The sequence below is a fragment of the Mustela nivalis genome (assembly GCF_964662115.1).
Source record: "Mustela nivalis genome assembly, chromosome: 18".
NCBI classification, from domain to species: domain Eukaryota; kingdom Metazoa; phylum Chordata; class Mammalia; order Carnivora; family Mustelidae; genus Mustela; species Mustela nivalis.
The window spans coordinates 35,051,541-35,077,736 of NC_139037.1; the positions used below are offsets into that span (position 1 = coordinate 35,051,541).

General features: G+C 35.2%; 1 protein-coding gene across 1 annotated transcript in view; it reads left to right on the forward strand.

Moving 5' to 3' along the window:
• Window positions 1-21,920, forward strand: part of ITFG1 (integrin alpha FG-GAP repeat containing 1) — a 307,089-nt gene extending 285,169 nt beyond the window's left edge. The window contains exons 15-18 of the mRNA XM_082711008.1: window positions 13,199-13,323; window positions 13,948-14,030; window positions 17,844-17,961; window positions 20,515-21,920. Of these exons, the coding sequence (XP_082567134.1) occupies window positions 13,199-13,323; window positions 13,948-14,030; window positions 17,844-17,961; window positions 20,515-20,574 (386 nt within the window). The 3' untranslated portion in view covers window positions 20,575-21,920. The remainder of the gene's footprint in view (window positions 1-13,198; window positions 13,324-13,947; window positions 14,031-17,843; window positions 17,962-20,514) is intronic.
• Window positions 21,921-26,196: the final 4,276 nt, after the last annotated feature.

Sequence of the window (26,196 nt, forward strand, 5' to 3'; positions counted from 1 at the left end):
AGTTACCATATGAATCATTAATTCCACTCCTAGGGATAATATTCCCAAGAGAATTGAAAATATGTGTCACGTGGCACCTGGGTGGCTCAGTGGGTTAAAGCCTCTGCCTTCAGCTCGGGCCATGGTCCCAGGGTCCTGGGATCGAGACCCCCCTCAGGCTCTCTGCTCAGCAGGGACCCTGCTTCCTCCTTTCTCTCTGCCTACTTGTGATCTCTGTCTGTCAAATAAATAAATAAAATATTTTTTAAAAAAAATATATGTGTCACATAAAAGCTATTATATGAATATTCATAGCAGAGTTATTCACAATAGCTAAGAAATATAAATGAACCAAATGCCCATTAACTAATAAATGGGTAAACAATGTGGTATATCAATATAATGGAACATTATCTAGCCACAAAAACACAAAACATTGTGGAACATGGATGAACCTTATAAAATATTTTAAGTGAAAGACATCAATCACAAAAGACTGCATATTATATAATTCCATTTATATAAAATAGTCTAGAATAGACAAATCCATAGATATAGAAGGGGACTGAGGCTTACCACAGACTGGGGGAAGGAAGAAATGGGAAATGACAGCTAATAGTTACAGGGTTCCTTTTGGGGGCTGATGAAAGTGTTCTGGAATTAGTGGTGACACTTAGGCAACTTGTGACTATATTGAAAACCACCAAATTGTACACTTTAAAGTGGTAGACATTGTGGTGTGTGAGTTATATATTGATTTAATAAAAAAAGACATTTAACCTATACCCCTGGGGATAAAAATATATGTTTATAAAAAATTAAAAATTAAAAAAGACATTTAAAACTATATTCTAAATTTATAACTGGGAAGCAGGTTGACAGATGGAATTTGAACCAGAGTTCCAAAACTTCCTGATTTACTACAAAAGAGAAATTAGAAAAACTTCCATGAAAAATTGGTGTTACACTATTTTTCAGGAATGTGAAGTTAAAGTTCAATCTAAGGGGAAAAAACAGAAAATATGAGGAATGGTTATATAATAATCAAAATAACAACTAACATTTGTATAGTGCCTTGCAGTTTTCAAAGCACTTTCATTAACTATTAAAAATTAAGTACCGGTGTTGTAATTGCCTCACCAAATCCATGCAATAAGTGATACTGTAATTCTGTTTTTAAGGATGAGGAAACACTCAAGTTCTATTTTTCTGTTATATCTTTAAGCATTTCCAGGTCAAGCTTTGTATCTTTTTCATCTCTGTGTAAAAGGCATACATAGTATGCATTCAGTATATGTTTAGGTGAATAAATTAAAGTTTAGGAAAGTCAAGGGACTTTAGAAACCAAACAAAGCAGTGTTAAAATACTGTCTTTGGCATTCAAATCTTGTTCGCTTTCCATAATACCACATCACAAGTCTCCTGTGTCGGAATTTTTTTTGTTCAAGTTCTAGTCTAAGTTGATGTCAAATTATTAAAATGGATGCCTTCAACAGTAATTGTGGATATGGCGTATTATATAAGACCTCAGGAAATACTAAAGTTAAATGATTATACAAATTAGACTTAGTTATTTACTACCAAATCTTCTGGTTAGTACAGTGAATATTTACTAAGTGCCCATTAGGTGTCAGCCACAATACTATATCCTAGAAATAGGGCATAGAAAGGAATATATCACTAGACTGGAAGCAGCTCTGTACCTCTTTCCATGGTGCTATTTTCAGTCTAGTAGGTGGTTCTCCCACATATTTCATCACTTTATCCTTGTCAATTTTCTAGAAGCTGAGTTCACACATGATTCCAAATACTCCAAAGAAATAAGTCAAATGTTAGTGGATTCCTTCACTCTGCATTATAAGTCACCCATCAACTACCAGGAAAAGAGGCCAATAATTGTTTTAAGAAGCTTTCCATAGGGGCACCTGAGTGACTCAGTTGTTAGACATATGTCTTCGGCTCAGGTCATGATCTCAGGGTCCTGGGATCGAGCCCCACATGATCCCTGCTGAGCAGGGAGCCTGCTTCCCCCCCACTCTCTCCCTGCCTCTCTGCCTGCTTGTGATCTTTGTCAAATAAATAAATTAAATATTTTTTAAAAGAATACACCATAAACAGCAGTTTAGCTTCTAGATTTTCCGTCTAGGCTATCTGATTTGGCCAATATTTACAATGAAACTTATTATGTGAGATAACACAAATTATTACCTCAGGTTGGCATTTAGTAAAAGAGACTGTGATAATTGGTCTAGGAAGATTTTATTAGCTATATCAGAAACTTACTCTGTTAGCAATTAAAACACACCAGCAGCAAGGGAAAGCAAGTGCCAATGTATTTTTAAATTTTTAATTTTATCATGTATCAATACCTTTTTAATCCATTGGTTTTTATAGAATCCTAACATTCTTGACAACTTTGTTATGAGAAAAAAAATACACCAGTACCTGGAACAGTCTTTCTCCATGCCTTTGCCCTGCCAGGAAGAGGAATGGTATACCAGTCACCTAATGAAAAGAGAACACATTGATTAAAGGAACATCTCTCACTTACAATGGAGAGACTAAAGGCAGGCATGACATTATACCAGAAGCATGATTTTCTTAGGCAGCTAGAAAATTGAAAACAGGACATTGAAGAATACAGGCCAATGAGTAAAAAGAAACATTGCTGGCCAAATCGTTTAAATCAGAGTCCCTACGTAATGAAATACAGTTAATATCAAATCTATTTAGGAACATATTTTTCTTTCAAAATCTTAACTTCATTTTTCTTAACCTCTAGCATTCATGTTATTATCCAGCTTGCCATTCTGAAAATCACAAGTTTTCCCCACCAAGAAACACAGTTCCCTCCCTACCTGATGGTCTCATAATGTTTCCTTGTAGTAAAATAGAATTTAACATGCACACCACATGAAAAAAAAAAAATGATGATGTTTCTTTTAGCATCCCCCTACAGGCAGTGAAAATAGTCCTCTAAAAATTTCACTCCATCTTTTTAACTACCTTGAATGAGCCAGAGAAACCTGAGCTTATTCTAGTATAGACCAAGGGCTAGTCCATATCCATAGTACAATCTTTTTCATGATCGAATCCTGTGTGGATACAATTGGATTAAACTCTTCCTCAGTAAGTTGATGCCTGTTGTAGAAGATCAGCAAAATACACCAGCCCCATCTTCCAGAACTGCTTAAATAGCCCAGGCTTTAGTTATAGAAGGAAACATCACAAAGCCCAATGCCACAGCCTAGATTTACAAAAGTTAAGAAAGGCCATGTTAACTGGAAGAACTACATATAAAATGTTATGGATTCCCAGATCATAGCCTAGGACACCACAAATACAAATCCAAGTAGTAAAAATCATGGGGTGCCTAAGTGGCTTAGTCAATTAAGCATCTGCTGAGAAAGGGTCCTGGGATCCAGCCCTGCGCTGGGCTCCCTGCTCAGAAGGGAGCCTGCTTCTCCCTCTCCCTCAGCCCCTCCCCCTGCTCAGGCTTGCTTTTTCTCTCCCTCTATCTCACCTACTCTCTCAAATAATTTTTTTTTAGACCATAAAAGATCAAATGTCGTTGGATGGGGTTATTCAATGTCCTTAGAAGTCCTTTTTATAGAACAGTAAGACAAACATCACACTTCTTTTTCAACTGAAAATAAGATCACGGGTGATGATGAGAGGTGTGGGCTTTGGAATTAGGCTGCCAAAATTAAAACCCAAGCTCCACCATTTAGTAACTATATGTTTTTAGTCAAATCATTTAACCTCTTGATTTCCCCATAATCAAGTGGAGATAATAGTACCTACCTACATGCAATTATTGTTAACAACTGCAATAAGATGCAAAAAACACTTGCCATAGTTTTTGGCATATCATCTGCATTTAATAGCTGTTAATTCTTATTGCTTTAAGAGGGTATTTTCTTCAGTTTTTATACTTTGTCCTCTCTCAGTGTTCTTCATCTCCATTTTAATTGATGTCAATGTACTCTTGATTCAGAGCTGTTCATTTTAGAATAATGAATACTTCTCAGAACAATTTTCTCTCCCAAGAAGAGACATGTTTTTCTCTAAAGTTACATAAAATATTGGTTGTTTGAATGTGTGCTTTTATCTCATTCTTATAGAGATGGTATTTTTCCTCAAGCCAGGGCAGTGCCAGAAGAGTTACAGACGTTACTGTTAGATGCAAATTCCCAGTGGCTTAATCCCTTGCAGGGAGATAGAAATTAGTGTCCTTTTTTTTTTTTTTTTAAGATTTTTATTTATTTATTTGACAGAGAGAAATCACAAGTAGACGGAGAGGCAGGCAGAGAGAGAGGAAGGGAAGCAGGCTCCCTGCTGAGCAGAGAGCCCGATGCGGGACTCGATCCCATGACCCTGAGATCATGACCTGAGCCGAAGGCAGCGGCTTAACCCACTGAGCCACCCAGGTGCCCCGAAATTAGTGTCCTTTTGACTCAATCACACACATACTCTCACACCAAGAAGATGAAATTTTAGTTTTATTCCCCCTTCGGCTAGTTATTTTTCCCTTTGCTTCTCTGCCTCTTACATCAGCATATATATAGTATTTAAGTTTTATTTTTTGACAAATTGACATCAGAGCCACAGTTATGATAAAGTTCATATCTGGTATTTTTTTAAGATTATTTATTTGTTTATTTAACAGACAGAGATTACAAGTAGGCGGAGAGGCAGGCAGAGAGAGGGGGGAAGCAGGCTCCCTGCTGAGCAGAGAGCCCTATGCGGGGCTCAATCCCAGGACCCTGAGATCATGACCTGAGCCGAAGGCAGAGCCACCCAGGCGCCCCCCCATATCTGGTATTCTTGAACAATGAAGTTGGCTTCAGTATCTTACCTTAAAACAGACTGCATGGAAATTATTAAAGTGGGATTTCTCTCCTGTCCTGCCTTCTTAATTACTTTAGACTCTTAAATTACAGCTTAATCTATTTTACAATAGCATTAGGCAGTCAGGATTATGTCAGTGTAACATTCTCCTGGAGAATAAGAATGAATCAATTTTTTTTTTTTTAAAGATTTTATTTATTTGTCAGAGAGAGTGAGCGAGAGCGAGCACAGGCAGACAGAGTGGAAGGCAGAGTCAGACGGAGAAGCAGGCTCCCTGCGGAGCAAGGAGCCCGATATGGGACTCGATCCCAGGACGCTGGGATCATGACCTGAGCCGAAGGCAGCTGCTTAACCAACTGAGCCACCCAGGCATCCCAGAATGAATCAATTTTTTAAACTTGATTTTTTTTACATAAATGTGTATTTTTTTTAATTACATAAATGTGTATTTGAACTGTTTTGGAAAGTCAGATTATTATGTAGTCATAAAAGAACATATAGGCATTTGAATCTGGTGTTTAGTATATCACAAATGCCTTTTATGTATTTATCGTTAGGTAGACAGTCTTTCTGTACTGGGATCTATGTGGTATAAACTGATACAGTATTTTTAAGTTGAGAATATGTTATAAGACTCAGGTTTGGTGTATTTGGTGGGTAAAATTCTTTATTCATTCTTTGGTGAAAAAATATGCACTGGGGGCGCCTGGGTGGCTCAGTGGGTTAAGCCGCTGCCTTCGGCTCAGGTCATGATCTCAGGGTCCTGGGATCGAGTCCCGCATCGGGCTCTCTGCTCAGCAGGGAGCCTGCTTCCTCCTCTCTCTCTCTGCCTGCCTCTCTGCCTACTTGTAATCTCTCTGTCAAATAAATAAATAAAATCTTTAAAAAAAAAAAAAAAAAAATATGCACTGAGTGCCTAATATATGCCAGGACTGTTCTAGAATCTTATGATATAGAAGTAAACAAAAGAGACCTAAATCTTAGCCCTCATAGAGATTATATTCTAATAGGGGGAAAGAGGCAGTATATTATGTAATACTATTTAACACTTATCAGGAAGTGATAAGAACTGTGGGACAGGGGAGGATAAAGCCAGGTAAAAAGGATAGTCCTCAATTTTCTCTAGAGTGTTCATAGCAGGCCTCTCTGAGAAAGTACTATTTGAACAAAGATTTGAAGGTGGTAAGAGAGTTGGACATACCATTATCTGTTGAAGAATATTCTTGGCAAAGGAGAAAACCAGTGTCAAAGCTGGAAGGTATAAGCATCTGTGCAATTGTCAAGGAGCAGTGAAGAACCCATATTTTAGAGCAGAAGGAAGAGAGATTAAGGAGTAAAAGATGAAACTGAGAGCAGATTAGAGGTGACCAGGGAATCGGGAGTTATTGCTTAATGGGTATGGTATATTTATGGGGTGATGAAGTGTTTGGAAACTAGAGAATGCTGGTGGTTGCACAACATTCTGAATACACTAAAGGCCACCTAATTTTTATACTTTAAATAATGGATAATTGTACATTATGTGAATTTCACCCCTAAAAAACAATAAAGAAATGAAATGTAATAGGTGCTTTCATTGAGAAGTAGAAGAAATATACAGTACACCTCTTTTTAAAAAATATGTTTTCTTTTCTATATCATTCTGCAGGTGTCTTAGCATAATTTGTTGAAGAGACTATTCTCTTTTGTTTTCTTTATATTTAAATTCAATTAATTAACATATAATATATTATTGGTTTCAGAGGTAGAAGTCAGTGATTCATCAGTCTTATATAATACTCAGCGCTCATTACATCACTGCCCTCCTTAAATTAATGCCCATCATCCAGTGATCCTTTCTCCCAACCCTCCTCAAACTGCAACCCTGTTTGTTTACTGTGATTAAGAGCCTCTTATGGTTTGGAAGAGACTATTCTTTTATCCAATGAATGTCCTACTTTATGACCCAGTATTCCATATCTAGGAATGCAAAAAACTAATCCTGATGCAGACAAATATTGATGTGCAGGGATGTTCACTAAAACATTATTTATAATGGTGAAAGATTAATCACTTCTTGGCCTTTTGGCTAAGATCAAGTTTAGTATCTGCTCTTACCAATTTGATAATAGTTTGACAATAGTGATATCAGTTTGATAATAGCGAAAAATAAGGAGAAATCCATCATCTCCATTATCTCCAACAATAGATTTTTTTCAATGATGATATAAGAGGATTAATGTAGGCAAGAAAATTGGTTTTGGTAATGTCTAGATTTTAGAAAAATAATTTTTAAGGACATATATAATAATAAGTGTCTTTTAACTTTTCGTTTGGTTTTCTCAGTGGGATTTCAGTGTTGGAATAATCTTTCTCTCTGCTTACCCATTTTTATTTACTTTTTTTTTTAAAGATTTTTTTTTATTTATTTACTTGACAGACGGAGATTATTAGTCAGAGAAGTAGGCAGAGAGGAGGAAGCAGGCTATCTGCTAAGCAGAGAGCCCAGTGCGGGGCTTGATCCCAGCGTCCTGTGATCATGACCTGAGCTGAAGGCAGAGGCTTTAACCCACTGAGCCACCCAGGTGTCCCTGCTTACCCATTTTTTAAGAATTTTTTTTTTTTTTTTCTTTTTTTTTTTTTTTTTTTTTTTTTTTTTTAATTTATTTTTTATTTTCAGCATAACAGTATTCATTATTTTTCACCACACCCAGTGCTCCATGCAATTCGTGCCCTTTATAATACCCACCACCTAGTACCCCAACCTCCCACCCCCCACCCCTTCAAAACCCTCAGATTGTTTTTCAGAGTCCATAGTCTCTCATGGTTCACCTCCCCTTCCAATTTCCCCCAACTCCCTTCTCCTCTCTAACTCCCTATGTCCTCCATGCTATTTGTTATGCTCCACAAATAAGTGAAACCATATGATAATTGACTCTCTCTGCTTGACTTATTTCACTCAGCATAATAATCTCTTCCAGTCCCGTCCATGTTGCTACAAAAGTTGGGTATGGGGATAAAAATATATGTTTATAAAAAAAAAAAAAAAAAAAAAAAAAAAGAATTTTAATAATATGAGAAGATACTCATAAAATAATACTGAGTGAAAAGCAATGAAACTAAACTATGCTAATGTGTTTGTGCATGCACATGCCAAAGGAAAAAAAATACATGAGTAAAAGATTGCTAAAATGGGGCACCTGGGTGGCTCAGTTGTTAAGCGTCTGCCTTCAGCTGAGGTCATGATCCCAGGGTCCTGGGATTGAGTCCCACATGGGGCTACCTGATCTGTGGGGAGCCTGCTTCTCCCTCTCCCAAACCCCCTGCTTGTGTTCCCTCTCTCACTGTCTCTCTCTCTATCAAATAAATAAATAAAATCTTTAAAAAAAAAGTATGTTAAAATATAATTATCTCTTCATTTTGAGATTTTGAATACTTTTATTTTCATTATTCTTTTAATAGTTTTTCAGTTTTCTTATTAAATATACTTTTTAGTTTCAAATTTATGTTCTTTGGTCTTCTTAATAGAGTATTAATAATAAATGTTCTTGTCTTGGTTCTTTACAGTCAGGTAATTATAGGAAAATAATTTATATGTCTAGTTTTGTCTCTTAAGCCAGTCTTCTCATAGTGTAATGAAATCAGTATATATTTGATTTTTACTTCGACTATATAATAATAAATTTTATGATAACATATAGCTAATATGTATTATTTATTGTGCAGGACAAGATACTCGAGGTTAATCATTATCATTCGATTCTACTAATTTGCAATTTATTGCTTTACAATTTTATATACTTATTTAACTTTTTTTAAATGCCTTTCCCTAAGTTCAATGTCTCTTTACATTATACATATCCATTTCTGTCATAAGAACTATATTTTAAAAATCATGTATACTTTCAAATGATTTCATATTTCTGGGTAATGTGTAGTGATGTTAGCAGAGTCCCACTGAATATTAAAATACTTAGGTATTAATTAGTCTTATCCTTTAAATGTTCAGTTTAATTATGTAGGAAATACCTAGCAAATATATGCGCACATAGGGAGAGACTGACTTTTGGGATGCCAGTGTGAGGAATACATGACCCGGTTCTCCCCAAAAAGGAAAAAAGGGTACTGACCACACAGCTAATATCAACCATTTCAGAACTCTAGAAACTAACCAAAGCCACAGAATGGAGTATGTTGTCTATCCAAGAGGAACTACTAATCCTCAATAAAACTGCAGGGCCTGTCACACTTTAATTTGGGGCTATTCCCACCCAAGCTCCCTTCTCTACTGAGTGGTATGGAAATGCATCTGCCATGAAAAGCCAGTAGTTCACAGTCAGTAAATAGGACTGACTGAATTAAAATCCCCATCCCCAAAACAGTATTTTATCTAAACTAGCAACTCCCTGGAAAATCCCCATTCTTAGGATGTTGGGGCTATTTTATTTGACTTGGAGTTCAGCCCAGCAGTAAAACATAAAATTAAAAAAAAAAAAAAACTATTCCCCAGGACATTACAAAAAACAACAATCATCTGCTGGCAAAATCTAAGCCACCTAAGCCTAAGACTTCAGGTGTAGTGAAACAAGAGCCTGGCCAACTAAAAAAGGATGTCCTCAGTGACCAGGTAACCATAGGCAACTTTCCAAAACTCCAGTATATTCATGGGGATCTAGAAGGCTATCAACATGTCCAGAAAGGAAACTACTTCATTCAGATATTTAGCCTGCATATACTACCTTGAGGCCCTGCTCAAGCAAGAAATGAAAGCTAAAGCTATTCCATAAACTCCTTGAAGTTTGAGGACATGCTTCCACACACAAATCCTCTAGACAAAATGTGGAAGACATACAGAAAACATTTCTGAGGAAAACTTGTGTACCAGCCGTTGGTTATACTGATGCAAGTATGCCCCCTAGGAAGTCAGAGTGAAGACAAAAACTTTAAAAATAAGAAAAGAAAAGAACTTTGTGGCAGGGAATGCAAAACCTATAGAATTCATCCAGGAAAGTCACTAAACAAATGAACACCAACTACAACAACAAAACCAACAAATCCTTAAAGGGAGGTGGCTGATACTATAGTTGTTATAAGAAGTCCACTTTCAACACAAGTTATAAGATATGCAAAGAAACAGAAAAGTATGCCACAAACACATTTAAAAAAATAAGTAAATAAAAACAAACCACAGAAAATGTGTCCAAAGATACTGGACTTCATTGATAAGAACTATAAATCAGCTATTATAAATATGTTCAAAGAACTAAAGGAAACCAAGATTGAAGAATTAGGGGCAAGTATGATAACTATGTCTCACTAAATAGAAAATGCAAATAAGGAGATAAAGATCATTTTCAAAAATCAAATAGAAGGGGCACCTGGGTGGCTCAGTGGGTTAAGCCTCTGCCTTCGGCTCAGGTTGTGAACTCAGGGTCCTGGAATCGAGCCCTGCATCAGGCTCAGCATGGAGCCTGCTTCCCCCACTCTCTCTCTGCCTGCCTACTTGTGATCTCTCTCTCTCTCTCTGTCAAATAAATAAATAAAATGTTTTTAAAAATCAAATGGAAATTCTGGAGGTGGAAAAAATAGTAACTGAAGTGAAAAATTCAGTAGAAGGCTTAATAACAGATTTGAGTTGACAAAAGAATAAGCACACTTGAATATAGACCAAATCTCAGCATACAATGTATACAGCCTAGGTTTCAGGAAAAAACTTCAGAGGGGTGCCTGGGTGGCTCAGTTGATTGAGTGTCTGACTCTTAGTGTCAGCTCAGGTCATGATCTCAGGGTTGTAAGATTGAGCCCTGCCTTGGGCTCTATACCCAGCAGGGAGTGTTCTTGAGATTCTCTTTTTCCCTCTCCCTCTGCCCTACCCTCACCCCTCTCTGTGTCTTTCAAATAATAAATAAATCTTTTCTAGTAATCAGAATTCTTTTTTCTATTTATTTATTTATTTATTTTTATTAACATATAAAGTGATATTAGCCCCATAAATAAATCTTAAAAAAAAAAAAAAACTCAGAGACCTGTAGACCCTCCATCAAGCATACCAACATATGTATAGGGGATTCTTAGAAGGAAAAGAGAAAAGGAGGCGAAATAAATATCTGAAGCAATAATGAAAATATCTTAAGCAATAATGACTGAAGCCACCCAAATTTGATGAAAAATATTTATCTGCTCATCTAAGAAGCACAGCCAATTTCAGGGAGAATAATTTAAAGAGATCCACACATAGTCAAACTGTTACCAAAAAAAAAAAAAAAAAAAAAAAAAGACTATTGATAGCAGCAAGTGAGATGCTACTTTCCACATTCAACAGAGCCTCAATAAGTTTAATAGCTGACTTCTCACCAAAAAACCATAAACGCCGGGGGGGGGGGGGGGGTGACATATTCAAAGTGCTAAAAGAGGAGGCGGAATCTGTCAGTCAGGAATTCTATATGTGGTAAACCTATCCTTCAAAAATGAAGATATTTAGACATTCCTAAATAAACAAAACAGTTCATCTCTAGTAGACCAAACCTAGAAGAAATGCTGAACTGCAAGGACAACAGACAGTAATTCAGATCCACACAATTAAGTAAAAAACACTAGCAAGATTATAGATAAACTTAAAATATGGTAGTGTCTCATTTCCTATATGATTTAAAAGACAACTGTATAAAGTGATCATTATGAACCTGTGTTGATGGGTAGACAATGCATAAAAATATGATTTGTATAGTTAGAGCACAAAGGAAAGGGGACACCAATAGCTATATTGGAGTTGTTATTTGCACTAGGAATTAAGTTTTTTATTTTAGTTAATATGCTAACTATAATCCCCATGGCAACCATGAAGATAATAATTCCAAAAATAGGAAAAAAAAAATAACTGGGGAGGGGTGCCTGGGTGGCTCAGTGGATTAAAGCCTCTGCCTTTGGCTCGGGTCATGATCCCAGGGTCCTGGGATCAAGCCCCGCATCGGGCTCTCTGCTCAGCGGGAAACCTGCTTCCCCCCCTCCCCGCCTGCCTCTCTGCCTACTTCTGATCTCTGTCTGTCAAATAAATAAATAAATAAATATGTTTTTAAAAATTACTAGGGAATTAAAATGGTACACTAGAAAACATTTTAACAAAGCAGCAATTGAGGAATAGAATTAAAAGACCTAAGACGGGGTGCCTGGCTGGCTCAGTGGGTTAAAGCCTCTGCCTTCAGCTCAGGTTATGATCTCAGGGTCCTGGGATCGAGCCCCACTTCGGGCTGTCTGCTCAGCAGGGAGCCTGCTTCCCCTCTCTCTCTCTGCCTGCCTCTCTGCCTACTTGTGATTTCTGTCTGTCAAATAAATAAATAAAATCTTAAAAAAAAAAAAAAAAAAACCTAAGACCTGTACAAAATCAGTAGTAAATGGGAGACATAACTCCTACCTTATCAGTAATTACATTAAATGTAATTGGAACAAACACTCCTATCAAAAGGCAGAGATTGGTAGAATGGATAATCATATATGAAACAATTATGTGCCATCTACAAGAGACACTTTAAGTACAAAGAAAGTACAGAAAAGTTGAGGGGCACCTCAACTGACCTTTAACTAGACTAAAAGACTCAAATTACTAAAATCCAAAGTGAGAGGGAGGATACTACTTACCCTTCACAGAAATAAAAAGGTTAAAAAAAGAAGAAGAAGAAATAAAAAGGTAGCTGCATATATATATAGCCAGTAGCAACTCAACGTGATTAGTCATTAGGGAAATGCAAAAAAAAGCCACAATGTGGTATCACCTCACAACCACTGGAATGGCTGTGATCAAAAAGACAGATAAAGTGTTAGCAAGGATGTGGAAAACTTGGAACTTTCATACAATTGGTGGGAATATAGAATGTGCAAATATTTTGGATAACATAAGTTGACACACTAGTGTGAACACGCACAGCAGCATTATTCATAAAAAGATCACACATGTATGACTGTATCCATATGGATCTCCAGAAGAGGCAAATCTAGAGAAAGTAGATTAGTGGTTACCCATAGCTGAAAGAGTAAGGGTTAGAATTAGGATTAACTGCTAATGGGAATGGGGTTTCTTTGTTGGGTGATGAAAATATTCACAATTTGTGGTTATGGCTCAACAACTTTTTTAATATACTCAAAACCACCACTTATACATTTTAAATGGGTGATGTTTATGGTGTGTGAATTATATCTCAAAAAGCTGCTTTCTTTGAAAAGTGAACCATTAATGGTAATGAACCAGACATTCCATTCCACATTTTTATCCTTAAAGAATTTATCCTTAAAGAATTAAGTTTTGGCACCTAAATTGTTTACATTTTATCATTTAACATTTGATGAGAGCAATGTTTACAAAGATCCCTTTTTTTTTTTTTTTTAATAAATTTAGCTGGACAACTCAGCCAGTCCGCACATTTAGCCCTCCAACTACCATACAATGTACTTGGTTTAGGTCGAAGTGCAAACTTTCTTGATCATCTATACGTTGGCATTCCCCGTCCATCTGGAGAGAAGGTGAGTAAAAATTTATTGTCTTTACAATTAATCTGTCTTAATAAATAATATTCACATATCTAAATTCAACTATTTGAATTCAGTTGAATTTGAATCCAAATAATTAAATCTTTTTTAATCTCTTTAAGGAGAATATAGAAAAAGAGAAATAAGTAGTGACCTATCTAAGCTTATCTTACATAGAACACAGCATAATTTAAAGATACAGTTTTCCACCACCTTTAAAATAAACCTCATGACCTCCTGTCCCTCTTTCCTGCTTTTTCTCTTCATCTTCACTATGTAACATAAAATACATTTTATTGTATTTCTTGTCATACCTCACCTCCACTTGAATTTTGCTTCAAGTAGCACTTGTACATTAGCACTGTGAACAGTGCCTGCTACACTTTCAATAAATATTTACTAAATTAATGAATCTATGAGACAAATATAATCCTTCCCTGAAAAGGTCAAAAAAAATTTTGCCCCAAACAGGGCTTAATATATATATAAATTTAGCTTAATCCATACCTAGGATTTCAATTAATTAAGGACACTTAAGCTTTTTTCTTATTTATTTAGAATAATAATTCTGTTTTTAAAATATACTAGATGTTAATTGCTCTTAAATTCTTTTTTCAGTCTATACGAAAACAAGAGTGGACTGCAATCATTCCAAATTCCCAGCTAATTGTCATTCCATATCCTCACAATGTTCCTCGAAGGTAATGTCCTTGCTTGAACTGATCTTGATAAAAATACTGTCAACTGAGAATCACTGGTACAGTTACGTGTTTTTAAAACTCTCTCTGCTCCTGCTGTGTTCCCATGAGTCCCATCACTTTAAATGACTAAACATTCCCACATAAAAGGTCCCTGATTTTTTTTTATGAAGAACAAATTAAACCTTACTAGGAAAACAGCAAGTTAATTAATTAGGGATTTATACATATTCTGCTTCAATGAACTGCTCTTTAGTTTACTAGCTATAAATTCTAAAATTTCAGAATGCTGAATTTTTTAATAAGCATTGATCTTTCAAATAAATGCTTGGGAAGTGTGTATGTCCCACAGTGGTTAGGCATAAGTTTTAGAGTCAAACAGACCTTGGCTAGAAACTAAGATCTACTGCTGAGGGTCAGTCTCTGCACCTGTAAAGTTGGAGATAGGTAGGTAGGTGCCTTAAAAGGAGGTAGATGAAATACACTTAAGACAGTGCTCAGCACTGAGTAAGTTTTCACTGAAAAGTGAAAACTTGTTTTTTTTCCTTATTAGCAAAATATATTCCTTTTATAGGAATAGCATTTAAATCTAACTCCTTATCTTTGTTCAGTTTTCTTTAATTACTAGAGTGATTCCACTATTTTTAAAAAGTAGGTGATAAAGGTATTGAGTAACACTCAAATTTCACTGGGAAGACTATAAGTTGTTCTTAAGGCTAGTTTGATATCAATATGAAAAAATAACCAAAGGGAAAGGGTGTAATGTATCTATGAATATGTGACCAGTGTGGTCCTGCTTTGTTACATTTCTTCTCAAAATGAAGGCTGTACTGTTACTTACTAAATTTTTAGATGGAATTGAATACAGTGATTTGCTAGAACCAGTTCATGCCAGCTCATGAGCTGATTGTATACATCTAAAATTTTATACACTAAAATCAGCTATGATGGGAGTATTTACAACATGAAAATTGGCAACTGCCAATCAAGTCTTTTTCCCCACCCCAGAGAGCCAGTTTACCAGCATACTACAGGATGTCTCTTATGGTGGATTTAAGGGCTTTAGAACCAAACTACTTAAGAAAACAATTTATTACAACATTTGCTTAAAATAAGATAACATCAGTAAAGGGGCACCTGGGTGGCTCAGTCAATGGAACACATGACTCTTGATTTTGGGGTTGTGGGTTCTGGTCCCATGTGGATATAGAGATTATTTAAAAATAAAATATTTTTTTAAAAAAGACAATATCACTAGAAGCAATAATAGTCTGAGTTCAGATATTTTTTAATGAATCTGTATTATGTGTTTGTTATTTCTCTATACATGAAATTTATAACAAAACTAGAAAATGTGTATCATGAGTAGGCAAATGTATGAATTATGCTACTTCTGGACGTTGTAATATCATGACATAGAACAATCTCTTAAAATAGAGTGATAAACAAAAGACAATAAAAGGAAAATGCATTTTAGAGTATGTATAGTAAGAAACCATTTGTGATTTGAAAAAGATATATGTGCGGGGCTCCTGGGTGGCTCAGTGGGTTAAAGCCTCTGCCTTCTGCTCAGGTCATGATCCCAGGGACCTGGGATAGAGCCCCGCATCGGGCTCTCTGCTCAGCAGGTAGCCTACTTACTCCTCTCTCTCTGCCTGCTTCTCTGCCTACTTGTGATCTCTGTCTGTCAAATAAATAAATAAAATCTTTAAAAAAAGAAAGAAAGAAAAGAAAAAGTTATGTGCATATATATTTATATACGTATAAAACATCTCTGGGCGGATATGTAAGAAATTGATAAGAATGACTGCTTCTGAGTAAGAAAATAAGGACTGGCGTTTCATCCAATTTTTTTTCTTACCAAGATAACTATTTTCATGGTTTTTTAAAGTCTATTTAAGAAGAACTACCAAAAAATCTCAGGAAAGAATTTTTTTTTTAAGTATGAGGTAAGGTACTGAGAATAGTTAACCTCAACTAACAGTATTTGTTTCCCTAGTTTTCTTACTTTTGAATTTCTAGAAAATTCTAGTATAGTTTTCTTTTATAATCTCAACATTTTTCATGTTTCTCTTGCTCTTTCTAAAGAAATGTTCTTTTCAAATTTATGTACATAATAAAAACTGAATTGATTTTAGTTTGAGGTATATTTTGAGATTTATTGACTAGAGGCTAACTTACGGATCAATAAATTTTAATTACCCCAAAATAAGTCAATCGCTACTTGCTATTCATCAGAATGATCTTTTATTAAACTTTTGAAATGAAAATAGGCTGAATGGATTAAAAAACAACACCCATCTATATTCTGCCTACAAGAGACTCACCTCTTGTGATGTAAAGACATGCAGAGACTGAAAGTGAAAAGAAGGGGAAAATGTTTCATGCAAATGGAAACCAAAAGAAGCTGGGTAATTGTACTTACATCAGACTAAAATAGAATTTAAAGCAAAGACTATGATAAAAGACAAAGAAGGGCATTACATAATAATACAGGAGTCAATCCAACAAGAGGATATAATAATTGTAAATATTTATGCACCCAACACAGGAGCACCTTAATATATAAAGCAACCATTAACAGAGAAATTGACAGTAATGCAATAATAATAGGTGACCTTAAAATGAAAATATATCTATTACCTATTTTCAGAGAGAACAGAATTCTTTGTATATAACCACCTACAGTGTTGATGATATTAGACCCCAATTTTAAGCTTTTCAAGATATCCAAGTGCTGTATTATATGGATTGTTTTAAAAGAAAGAGCTAGTTCTATTTATACTAAAGTCTGTCTATTGCCATTAACACTGAGGTACTAAAAGTGATTTTTTTTTTTAAGATTTTAACTTATTTGACAGACAGAGATCACAAGTAGGCAGAGAGCAGGCAGGGGTGGGGGATGGGGGGTGGGATCCCTGCTGAGCAGAGAGCCTGATGTGGGGCTTGATCCCAGGATCCTGAGATCAGGATGTGAGCCAAAGGCAGAGGCTTAACCCATTGAGCCACCCAGGTGCCCCTAAAAGTGATTTTGTAAGAAGTCTCAACATCACTGTAGTAATGTAAACCCTCCAGCATGACACAGAAATGATACAAGTGTTTTTACACAAGCCGTCTCACTACACCCACTGAGATATATGGCTGTTTTAGTTGGCCATAGTACCTATGTAAACACGGGTCAAAAAATAAGATGATAGGAGATCTTGTCAAAATCATGTAACTGTGTAGCCTTAGAGTCAGGGTTTCAAATTCAGCAAGTAAATTAAGATGTAAAAACAATGTCTAAGATTGTCCTAAGTGTCCTTAATAAGTTTACTTAAGAATAATTCTCATGGGGGACGCCTGGGTGGCTCAGTTGGTTAAGCAGCTGCCTTCGGCTCAGGTCATGATCCCAGCGTCCTGGGATCGAGTCCCATATCGGGCTCCTTGCTCCGCAGGGAGCCTGCTGCTCCCTCTGACTCTGCCTTCCACTCTGTCTGCCTGTGCTCGCTCTCGCTCTCACAAATAAATAAATAAAATCTTAAAAAAAAAAAAAGAATAATTCTCATGGGATCAAAGAAAAATAATGAAGCATCTCATCAAAAATTCTATCCAGTTCTCTGAGTAAAATCTGAACTCTGCAGGATCATCAATATTCTTAGCCCTATCTAAATTTAATTGCTGTTGTTTATTTATAGTGAATGGAGAGATGGGAAAATGAATTAATGGATGAATCAATTGATTCATTAATTAATAGCTATTTGCTTTTCAGTCTTAGTAGAATTTTATTATTTTTCAGTTAAAATGTATAATTTTATGATTCTTTTTTATCTGCAGCTGGAGTGCCAAACTGTATCTTACACCAAGTAACATTGTTCTACTTACTGCTATAGCTCTCATCGGTGTCTGTGTTTTCATCTTGGCAATAATTGGCATTTTACACTGGCAGGAAAAGGTTTGTTCATTTAAATGAAACATTAACTTTTATTAATTTGTATTAGTAATACATTGCTCTTTAAAAACACTATATTTTAAACTTTCTTCAAATGACTAAGACTTTGTGATTTTTCACATTCTATACATAATGTCCTCTTATTGATTATAATTTCTTTCATCTCTTTAAGTTATTAATGTCTCTCAGCAATTCATACACATCACAAGAAACTAATTTAAAATTTCAATGCTGTATAATAGTAATAAAATGATCACCCAGAAATTACCGGGTATATTGAAAAATTTAGAAATAATTTCATGAAGGCCTGAAAAATGATAATTTTTTTTTAACAAGCCTGTGTTTATTATCTACTGATAAAGCCATGAACACATTTTTCCAGGTATAACATCTATGGCTATATAAAGAATTAGAGCACAGAGAGGTTAAATGATTTTCTCAAGGTTTGGGTGGAAGGTAACAACTAAAGTAATAAACATCTTTTCCATCTGTAAAGTATGCTTTGTACTAAACTAAACATTTTTTTCTTTAGTATCAACCCTAAATAATAATTAAAAACAACAGTCCAAGTGTAGGTTTTTTTATACAGTATTTATGAGGCGGAAAAAAGAGGCTATCACATAAATTTACTAGCAGTTTAGATATAAATTGAAAAAGCTAATTTCTATGAAAATGTCAATATGAATTAAGTACATGAATTAATATGAATATATATTAGGGCATATAACATATAGCAGTTTCCAGCATTGTTCCCAAAAAAGGGCTTCTTTGTCCCATAAAAGTGTTTTCTTTTGGATTGTCTTTGGATTGTCATGTCCATCATAATTTTTTGGTAACTAAATTTACTGTGAATTTTAACTGTTTTAACTTAGGAAAAAGAGATCTTAATTGTGATAAATGTCCATAGGTTTGTCTCTTCCTAAAAAATTACTCCTTTATATATCAAAAATGACAACAGAAACTTATAAAGTCAGTTAATTTTAAGATTGCGACTTAAGACATAAAATAAAGGATGATCCTACATACTTTTGTCCAGAAGTGTCAGAATATAGTCTGAAGTACTGCATAGCTCTAGACCTGTAAAGGAAAGGAAATTAATTTCATTAATTTCTCAGATCATCTGATTATAGTGTAAACATTGTAAACTTAAAATAATAATGATGCAGTGGCTAAAAATTGAAGTTTAAATACAGATACAGATTTGACCATGTATACTCTCCCGTGATACATACTATGGTTCATCTCCTACCTCTTTGACCACTTCTCTTTCACCTAGCTGGGTGCTCCTTTCTACCATTTCCTAACCACAGTGTCTGCCCTAAGCCGTCTTCTTTCTACACTTTTTCTGCCAGTTTTATCCAAAACCACAGTTTCAAGCTATTACCTCAAATATCCCTAACACTCGTCTGTCCCTAAAGTTCTCTTAGCCCATTTCCAGCTGTCTCCATGACATCTCTACCTAGATCACTTACAAGCACCTTAAAACAAATATTTTAAAGTTTTGTGTCTCTGCTTTCCTACTTACCTATAAAATTTGATCAGTTGCCCTCTGATTCTGCTTCCGTGACGATCCATGCAGCTGACTCCATTTCTGCATTTCTACTCCCAGGGCTTTAGGTTCAGCTCCTTGTCCTGTCCAGTCCTGCCTTACCTCCCTGAATCCATTCTCTCTCTTTTTTCTTCTATTGATCACATTGCTGCCCTCTAACTCATCATCAGATTTAGCCTTAGTCATGCCACTCCTCTGCTCAAAAATCCCTGCCTAAAATGTGTCAACTCCTTAGCCTAGCCTTGATAGAACTTCCATGTGACTCCACCATATATCTTTCCAACCTCGCTTCTTACCAGCTGCTTTCACATATTCCCTCCTCCTGCCCAACTTCCATGATTGCACCTGTTCTACCCCACCTTGGAAGGAGTGCCTCTCCCCCTCCATTTCCATAAACACCATCTTTTTTCAAAGCTTTCCCTTTCCTCACTCCAACCTAGAAGTAATGTCTCTCCAAGAATATTAGTGACAGTTTTCACTTTTTCCCTGAAATACAGTTATTCAATATGTTTTGGTGGTTTTTTTTTTTAAGTTTTTGAGAACACAATACAAAACTGAGGATTTTTTTAATCCCTCAAAATACAAAGCACAGTACTTTGCTGGGAGTGGAGCGTCAGTGAATATATGCTAAATCAATAGGTTAAGGCCAAAATAACTAATGTACCTTACCTAGATTCATTTATTAATATTAGTGCTTATAATGGGAAAAATATAGTTCCATCTTTGTAGAATCTAATGTTTACTACTACTTTCAAATAAATAATAAATGATAACAAACTAAGTATTTAAGGAACATTTCTTATTGGTTTTTAAAATTAATTAGTGGGTTATTAATTATAAAATAGCTACTGTAAACTAAAAATTTCATGATTATTATGTAATAAAATCACATCTTTTATCTACTATTTCCTTAGAGATTTGTTTTTTTAATTACTTTATATTTCAGAAATGAGTGTTTTCTTGACATTTTCCTGTTATTTATAAACTAATCTAAAATTCTTTTTCAGAAAGCAGATGATAGAGAAAAACGACAAGAAGCGCATCGGTTTCATTTTGATGCTATGTGACTTGCCTTTAATATTACATAATGGAACGGCTATTCACTTAATTAATTGAAACACTAAATTTGGCTAATAGAAGAAAATAAGAGATTTTGAGTATTATTTATAAATGATGTCTCCTTTGGTAATTATTGAAAAGTATTCAAATAAATATGGTCTGAATGTGTCACAAGGTCTTTTTTTAAAGCACTTTGTATACAGTAATTTGGATTATTTAAATGTGCTGTACATTTTTGTTACTTTGTGGAATGTGTTGCATGTACTCAGGTGTTTCTGTATTTATAATCTTACTAGAATAATGATGATGGGAAAAGACATGTATAAATAAAAATAAATGAGCAGGGATTTTTGTGTTCCACTTGAATTGGTCTTGCTTCTTATTCTAACATTACAAATTACGCCTTTGTGAATGTATCACAGATAACGTTATTTCACCTTAGTCACAGCAGGTGATGACACACGGGCTAGAGCTTAGATACTCTGGCTTTGGAATTGCAGTCCAGCAGGCTTGCCTTAAATTCTGGGTTCCACCACTTCCAAGCTGTTTGAATTTGGTTGTTAACCTCTGTGAGCCTAAGTTTTCTTGTTTACAAATGGGGCTAGTAATACTACTCAGCTTGGGTTTGTAAACATCAGATGGGATGATGGATGTGGAGTGCTTAGCTTGGTGTCTAGCACAGAGTTAGTTAACTGCTCAATAAGTGGTACTTGTCATGATTACTATTATTAGTTTGTTGTTTGCTTTTTTTAACAAACTTCTAAAACTAATTATCAAAATATATAGACTCAATAGAATGTAATTTTCAAGCATGAGGATATCATATTCTTTGGGAAAAGTAAATTCTTAGTGGTTGGCATCTTATATGACAATTTTATTACTTGCTCATATTAACTAAAAATTATAGTACCCTCCAAGAATTAATATGCACTAAAATTTTTCATTTCAACACTGATGGTTATCATGTGATAATGAAGAACATTTGATTTCTTGAAAGGAAACTGCTATAGATAGCATCTAAGAATGCAAATCTTCAACCACATTTTTATGCTCAAAAGCATAGAGTCTCTAATTTACATTCAGACTTCAGTGCAAATTTTTGTGAACTTCACCTCACCAAAAAGTTACTTTAAGATTTAAATCTAAGACTGGGAAAAGTTTATATATCAATGTTAATTTTCTAATATGCAATGGACATGTGATGGCTATAAAACACAAAAACTTACCTAATTTTGTTCTTCGTGTTCTTTTTTTCTTTACAGTTCATTGAGAATGGCATGTGTATAAGTGGTTTACTTTGTGTATCTGAGCATGTTAATATGTCTCCTTAATAAATACTGTGTATTGAAACAAAGTATTTTGGTGAGTTTGTAAATATTTTTTAAGTATTAAGTCTAGGGGCGCCTGGGTGGCTCGGTGGGTTAAAGTCTCGCCTTCGGCTCGGGTCATGATCCCAGGGTCCTGGGATCGAGCCCTGCACGAGCCCCGCATCGGGTCCTCTGCTCAGCAGGGAGCCTGCTTCTCCGTCTCTCTCTGCCTGCCTCTGCCTACTTGTGATCTCTGTCTGTCAAATAAATAAATAAAAATCCTTAAAAAAAAAAAAGTATAAAGTCTAAATCACTTATCTGCACCATGAGACAAAGGTAAAGTGACTCACCCATTGCCTCCTTGTGAGTTCACGCAAGATAGGAATCCCCTGACTACAGTACTCCCTTACTTTATGAAACAGTTATCAACAGCAACACTGCCAGGCACACACTGACCTAAAGACTGTTAGGCTGAGTATCTCTCAAATAATACAGCATGAGTTTTAAAACTCACTTGGAGTCAGGGTCTATAAGGAGTATATTATAAGCCAATAAAATGTTAAAGAGAAAAAAAAAAAAGAAAAATGAATACTTCACAACTCCTTTAATAAGGTTAATATTTTCCTAATACTACTACCCAGTACATTACAAGAAAACTACAAACTAATATTCCTCATAACATAGCTGCAAAAATCCTCAACAAAACATTAGCAAATTGTATCCAGAAATATAAAAACAGATATGTAATGACCAAGTGGGTTTCGCCAGAATGCAAAACTAATTTTACTATTTGAAGGGGGAAAAGCAGTATTAAAATATTAATAAATCAGAAAAACCACCTTTTAATCTTCTCAATAGACACAGAAAGAAAACTTAAGAAATGTAACATCCATTCCTGATTTTAAAAAAAAATCTAGACAAACTATGACTAGAATTTCACTAACTATAAAAGGCATTTTCTTAAAAAAAAAAAAAAAAAAAGAATCTGCAGCTAAGGGGCGCCTGGGTGGCTCAGTGGGTTAAGTCTCTGCCTTCGGCTGGCGTCATGATCTCAGGGTCCTGGGATCGAGCCCCACATCGGGCTCTCTGCTCAGCAGGGAGCCTGCCTCCTCTCTCTCTGCCTGCCTCTGTCCCTACTTGTGATCTCTTTCTCTCTTTGTCAAATAAATAAAATCTTAAAAAAAAAAAAAAAAATCTGTAGCTAACAACATACTTAATGGTGAGAGACTGAATGCTTTCTCCCAATGATTAGGTACAAGACAAGGATGTCCTCTCCCATGGTTACTTGTCCACATAGTACTAGAAATCCTAACTAAAGTAATAATCCAAGAAAAAAAAAATAAAAGGCATACAGATTGGAAAAGAAAAAATAAAACTATCCCTATTAGTAGATGACAGGAGTGTCTAGAAAATTCCCAGGAATCTACACACACACACACACACACACACACAAAATACATTCTAGAACTAAGTGAATTTAGCAAGTTTAGCAGGACACAAGGTCAACACAATCATTTAATATATAAACATAATGAGCAATTGGAAATAGAAACTTTTTAAATACTATTTAAAAGGGATACGATAATGAATTTTTTAAAAGATTTATTTATTTGTTTAAGAAAGGGAAAGAGAGAAAGAGAAAGAGCACGCAAGCACGGGGAGGTGCAGAGGAAGAGGGAGCCCAATGCCAGGTTTGATCCCAGGACCCTGAGATCATGACCTGAGCCAAAAATCAAGAGTTGGCCGCTTAACTGACTGAGCCTCCCAGGCGTCCCTGAAATTCTTATGTAGAACTATAATGAAGCATGCATGGAATTTGTATGCAGAAAATTACAACATGCCAATGAAAAATCAAGGAAGACTTGAATGTAAAGACACTGTGTTCATGGATTGGAAGATTCAACTTAGTAAAAATGTCAACGTTCCACAAAGGGATCTAAAGATTTAATACCATCCCTATCAAAATCCCAGCAGTATTTTTTGTAGCTATAGACAAGATGATTGTAAAAATTTATATAAAAGAGTGAAGGAAGTAGAACAGCTTAAAATTATTTTGAAAAAGAAGGCAAAGCTTGAGGAATCAAACTGATTTTAAAACTTCCAGTGAGTCTTTATAATAAAGTTATAGTAACCAAGATAGTATGGTATTGACAAAAAGATAAACACATAGAGCAATGACAATAGAACAGAACAGAGGATCGAGAAAAAAAACCTACACAAATAAAGCTATTTGATCTTACATACTTTTGTAAAAGTGATTCAGTGGAAGGCAGTCTTTTCAACAGATAGAGTTAGTTAGAACAATTGGCCAAATATAGGCAAAGAAAAAGAAGAGCTCGATCGAAATCTCACACCGTCTATGACAAATTAACAAAAATGGATCATAAACTGGGACACCTGGGTGGCTCATTTGGTTAAGCATGCAACTCTTGGTTTCAGCTTAGGTCAAAATCTCAGAGTCGTGAAAGCGCAGAGCCTGTGTAAGATTCTCTCCCTCTCCCTCTGCCCCTTTCCCCCATGCTCGCTTGCTCGCTCTCAATAAGTAAATCTTTTTTAAAAATAGATCATAAACGTAAATGTAAAACATAAAACTATAAGACTTAAAGAAAACATAGAAGAATATCTTCATGAACTTCATGAATATTGTCATGAGTTAGGCAAAAAGTTCTTAGAAATAACACCAAAAGTATGATCCATAAAAGAAAATATTGATAAATTTGACTTCTAAATTAAAGACATTTTCTTTGCCAAAGCCACTTTCAAGACTATGAATAGACAAGCTGCATATGGGAAGAAAATATTTGCAAATCACATCTCCATCAATGGGCTTATATCCAGAAGGTATAAAGAATTCTTAAAAGTCAGCATTACAGTGGCATCTGGGTGGCTCAGTGGGTTAAGCCTCTGCCTTCGGCTCAGGTCACGATTCCAGGGTCCTGGGTTCGAGCCCCGCATTGGGTTCTCTGCTCGGCAGGGAGCCTGCTTCCTCCTCTTTTTCTCTCTCTGCCTGCCTCACTCCCTACTTGTGATCTCTGTCTGTAAATAATAATAAATATAAATAGATAAATCTTAAAAAAAAAAAAGCAGTACATAACAACCCAGTTTAAAAGTGTGCAAACACTAGGACATATCACTAAAAAGGATATACAAACAGCAACTGCTGAAGAGATACCCCACACCATTAGCTGTTAGGTGAGTCAATATTAAAATCATGAAGAAATACAATTACACACCTCCTATAACAGGTAAAACAAAAAATACCGACAATTCTAAGTGTTGACGGATGAGGAATGGAAGCAACTGGACTTCTCATCCTTCTGATAGGAAGGCAGAAGTGGTAAGACCACTCTGGAGAACAAATTGGTGGTATCTAAAGTCAACTTCATTTTTATATATCAACAAATTGGATACGAAATGGATTTTAAAACAGGTAATATTTATAAACTCATCAAAGTCAGCTACCCATGAACAACACAAGATGTATCACATCTCTGCAGGGTCAATTATAAAACTTTCTTCAGAAAATTAAGAAGTCTTCAACAAATGTACATTTATACCATGTTTTTGGACAAGAGGACAAAGTATTGTAAAGATGTCAAATCATCCCCAACTCTACTCAATATCCCAACAGAGTTTTGTTGTAGTAGCTGCTAAACTTGATAAGCTGTTTCTAAAATGTATACAGAAAAACAAAAGGCCAAGAATAGCCAAGACTATCTTAAGAAAGAACAAGACCTTGCTCTGTCAGCTATCAAAACTTTAAGTTGTAATGATTAATACAGTATAGTATTAGTGAAGAGACAAATGGATTCCAAACCTAAATGTGCAATGAAAATTCATAAGCTTTTAGTATTTAATATACATAAATAACTTCATGATCCTGGAGTAAGGATGGGTGTCTTATTCAGGTCACTAAAAACACTAAAGGGAAAATTCTTTCTATACAGGAGCATATTAAAATTAATAACTTCTTCTGTTCATCACAGACACTATTGAAAGGATGAAAACAAGTCATAAAAATGAAAGAAAATATTTCAACACACATAACTGATTAGTTATACAAAATGGAGAAATTCTATAAAATTATTTTAGAAGACAGCCCAGCAAAAAATGGGCAAAAGTTTTGAATATGTCATTCACTAAAAAAGGAAATCCAAGTAGCCAATAAACATATAAAAAGATGTTCAAATTTGGGAAATGCAAATTAAGCAAACAAATAATCAGAAATAGATTCACAAATACAGAGAACAAATTAGTGGTTACCAGATGGTACAGGCAAATAGGTATAGGGGATTAAGAGATTAAAAATATTCAAGTTTCACA